Genomic DNA, 3,702 nt, shown 5'->3' on the forward strand with positions numbered 1-3,702 from the left:
TATATATATATATATATATAGATTTACATATATATATAATTCAAAAACTACATGAGCCACTTTGTTCTGTGTTGGTTCTGATTTGATTTGATTTATTTATTCAGCACAGTATAAAAAACTGAACAAGTAACATACAAATGTAAAAAAGAGATTGGTAATGTGCTAGGCTGAGGGGCTTATACCTACATACCTATGTAAAATACAGCAAAGGATTGTACAAAGATTTAAAATATGCAGAATACATGATTGCAGTCAAAGCAAATAAACAACAGCATGAATAGAATACATGGTATCTACATGATTAAAGAAAAAATAACAAATCTAGAAATATCATTAGGTAATCGATTAATTAAATGTGTCCTGAGCTTATGTTTAAAATTATTGAATGAAGTAGAGCTAAACGAGATTGCTGTATAGGTGTTCCATAACTGGGCTCCCCTGTATCTGATGGAGAACTGACACAAACCAGTACGGAACTTCGGGAGATTTGTATTAAAATGGTGCATATCACTGTTGAACTGAAAAAAACCTTTACATGTCAAAGAAAATGAAACTGGCAGGAACAATACTTTGAAAATACAATTGCAGGTTTGATATGTATGTAACTTAAAGATGGGTAAAATATTGAGTTGTTTGAAAAGACTGGCAGAATGAGCAGACTAATTACTGTGTGTGGCAATCCTGCAGAATCTTTATTGCAACTTATGAAGTTTATGAAGATGTGTGTGTTATAGGTAGCTCTCCAAATAATATTATAGATATGGATATATCAAGCTATAATAAAGAGTTGGGAGACAATTTTAATTCACCAAACTACAGAATTTGCCAATAATACCAATAGATTTAGATATTTTTTTACAGACATGGTCGATATGGTTTTTCCAGCTTAAACTTTCATGGATAATTACACCAAGGAAGGTTGTTGATGTAATGATAACCTCTCTCGTCTGCTGCAGCTGTGAAGCAGCCTCACTCCAGGCGGTACATCCAGGTATCGGATGGGAACTATCTGTGGACGTTAGCTTTTTCCACGCAGCTCCCTCCTCCATGCTCCGCCTCTCCCCCACAGCCCCCTGCCCCACCCAGGACTCCTTTGGTTCTGCTGCATGGCTTTGGAGGAGGGGTTGCCCTTTGGGCCCAGAATCTAGATGCTCTCTCCAGCTCCGGACCCGTCTACGCTCTCGACTTGCTCGGCTTCGGCAGGAGCAGCCGTCCCCGGTTCTGCACAGAGGCCGAGAGGGCCGAGGAGCAGTTTGTGGCGGCCCTGGAGGAGTGGAGGGAGGCGGTGGGCCTTGGAGAGATGGTGCTGCTGGGGCACAACCTTGGAGGATATTTGTCTGCGGCCTACGCACTCAAGTACCCAGACAGGTGCCTTCAATGTTCTATAAGAGTGGATGCATTAGAAATGTGCAGTATGCATGCAGACGACAACAGCACAGTGCATCATGGGAAATGAACACTTTTGAAGATTAGATTAAATAATTAAGTTCTGGGAATGTGTGTGTGTGTGTGTGTGTGTGTGTGTGTGTGTGTGTGTGTGTGTGTGTGTGTGTGTGTGTGTGTGTGTGTGTGTGTGTGTGTGTGTGTGTGTGTGTGTGTGTGTGTGTGTGTGTGTGTGTGTGTGTGTGCTAGACTTGCATTCTCTTTATTTTTAGGATTTTCTTTCTCTTTTTTTTTTATATCTTTTTATTTCACAATAATTTTCACAATTCACATTTTCACATTCACGATTTCTATTCTACCCACATTCCTACCCTCTCCATAATTACCCTAGGGAAAAAAAAAGAAAAAAAAGCCATACATTAAGGGAGAACAAAATTAAATAAATATTAAAGAAATAAATAAATAAAATATATAATGGCAGCAACAGCGATATCAAACTATATATATATATCCATACATGTATACAAACATACATATGAGATTTTCTTTCTGCTGTATGAATTGCATCCATACATTTTTGTTTAAAGTAAGTGTTTATGTATGTGTGCATTTCATCAAGTGAGGACGTCTGCATCTACAGGGTGAAGCGTCTGCTGCTGGTGGAGCCGTGGGGATTCCCAGCACGTCCAGACAACCCCGAACACAACTCCATCCCAGTGTGGATCCGAGCCATCGGGGCCGTCATGAGCCCCTTCAACCCTCTGGCTGGACTCAGGCTGGCCGGGCCCCTGGGTCAGCACACACACACACACACACACACACTCAAAGTCTTCCTTACATTTATACACATTTGGATATAATCCATCCACAGTTACTTGAAGGCTGGTTAGCTGAGGATTATTTTAAACAGCAAGAACTTTATGGTTTAATTAGTGTAAAAAAAACCAAGAATATGAAATCCACCTGAGTTTGTGTCTTAATATGTTTCCTAATTTCCTGTTTCCATAGGTCCGATGCTGGTTCAGACCATCAGGTCAGACTTTAAAAAGAAATACTTGTCGGTGTTTGCCGACAACACCGTCTCTGACTACATCTACCATCTGAACGCCCAGAGCCCCAGGTGAGGAACCGGCTGAAGCCCAGGTGACCACAAATGTTTGTTCTCAGCGCATCACAGAAGCCTGCTGGTTATCTCTCTCTGTATCAGCGGCGAGACGGCCTTCAAGAACATGACCATTCCTTACGGCTGGGCCAGCAGACCCATGCTGGAGCGGATCGGACAAGTCCAGGCCAACATTCCCATCGCCTTCGTTTATGGATCTCGATCCAGCATTGACAGTGTCTCTGGAAATGCAGTCAAGAAAACCAGACCGGATGTAGAAATCAAAGTAGGTTGTCTGTTTATTCTTGTTTTATTCATTACACTGCAAAAACTCAAAATATTACCAGGAATATTTGTCTTATTTCTAGTTAAAATGTCAAATTTTTTGTCAAAAAATCTCATTACACTTAAAACAAGAGTCATTACCAGAAGAATAACTTGTTATTTGACAATTTTCACCTTTTTCAAGTAAATTTTCACTTGAAATAAGTAGAAAAATCTGCCAGTGGGACAAGATTTATCTTCTCATTACAAGCAAAAAAATCTTGTTCCACTGGCAGATTTTTCTACTTATTTTAAGTGAAAATCTACTTGAAACATGTGAAAATTGTTGGTTTTTCCAGTGATGAGTCTTGTTTTAAGTGTAATGAGATTTTTTTTACTAAAATGAGACATTTTAACTAGAAATAAGACAAATATTCTTGTTAAGATTTTGAGTTTTTGCAGTGTAGTTTCTCTCTCAGCGTTAGTGTTTGGTTTGAGTAAAGACTTGAACAATATAAAGGCTTTGGATGTGTGTTTTTGTATCAGCTTGTTGTATCGAACACACCAGCTACGGCAGCTTTATGGCAAAACCTCTGTTTCTGTGCTCACCAGGTGATCAGAGGGGCTGGTCATTACGTGTTCGCTGATCAACCCGAAGACTTCAACCAAGCGGTCCTGGAGATTCTCACCAGGACAGAGAGGACACTCAAAGAGGAGCCGACAGAGCAGTGATATTTCTCTGGTGCTCTAAAGATACGGGAGCGAGGACTAACCCGAACAAAGTACACGACCACAGCGGTACGCGCCTTACAGTAACATGCACTTTAACCTTTCTAGAGACTCCTCACCGACACTTGACACATTTCACACTCCCTGACACTTGGGACCAGAGTTTGCTGCTGGTTGCTGCGTTCACATGAATACATTTTGTAAATAAATGCGAGACAACGTTC

At 40.5% G+C, this 3,702-nt stretch overlaps 1 protein-coding gene across 2 annotated transcripts in view; it reads left to right on the plus strand.

Annotated features, from left to right (window-relative positions):
- LOC133461155 (1-acylglycerol-3-phosphate O-acyltransferase ABHD5-like) overlaps positions 1-3,702 on the plus strand; it is a 7,009-nt gene extending 3,307 nt beyond the window's left edge. For both annotated transcript variants that reach the window (XM_061741942.1, XM_061741944.1), the window contains 5 exons: positions 957-1,368; positions 2,024-2,175; positions 2,392-2,503; positions 2,591-2,771; positions 3,362-3,702. In XM_061741942.1, coding sequence (XP_061597926.1) covers positions 957-1,368; positions 2,024-2,175; positions 2,392-2,503; positions 2,591-2,771; positions 3,362-3,481 — 977 coding nt within the window. In that variant the 3' untranslated portion in view covers positions 3,482-3,702. The remainder of the gene's footprint in view (positions 1-956; positions 1,369-2,023; positions 2,176-2,391; positions 2,504-2,590; positions 2,772-3,361) is intronic.

The sequence above is a fragment of the Cololabis saira genome, chromosome 15, assembly GCF_033807715.1.
Source record: "Cololabis saira isolate AMF1-May2022 chromosome 15, fColSai1.1, whole genome shotgun sequence".
Lineage (NCBI taxonomy): Eukaryota > Metazoa > Chordata > Actinopteri > Beloniformes > Belonidae > Cololabis > Cololabis saira.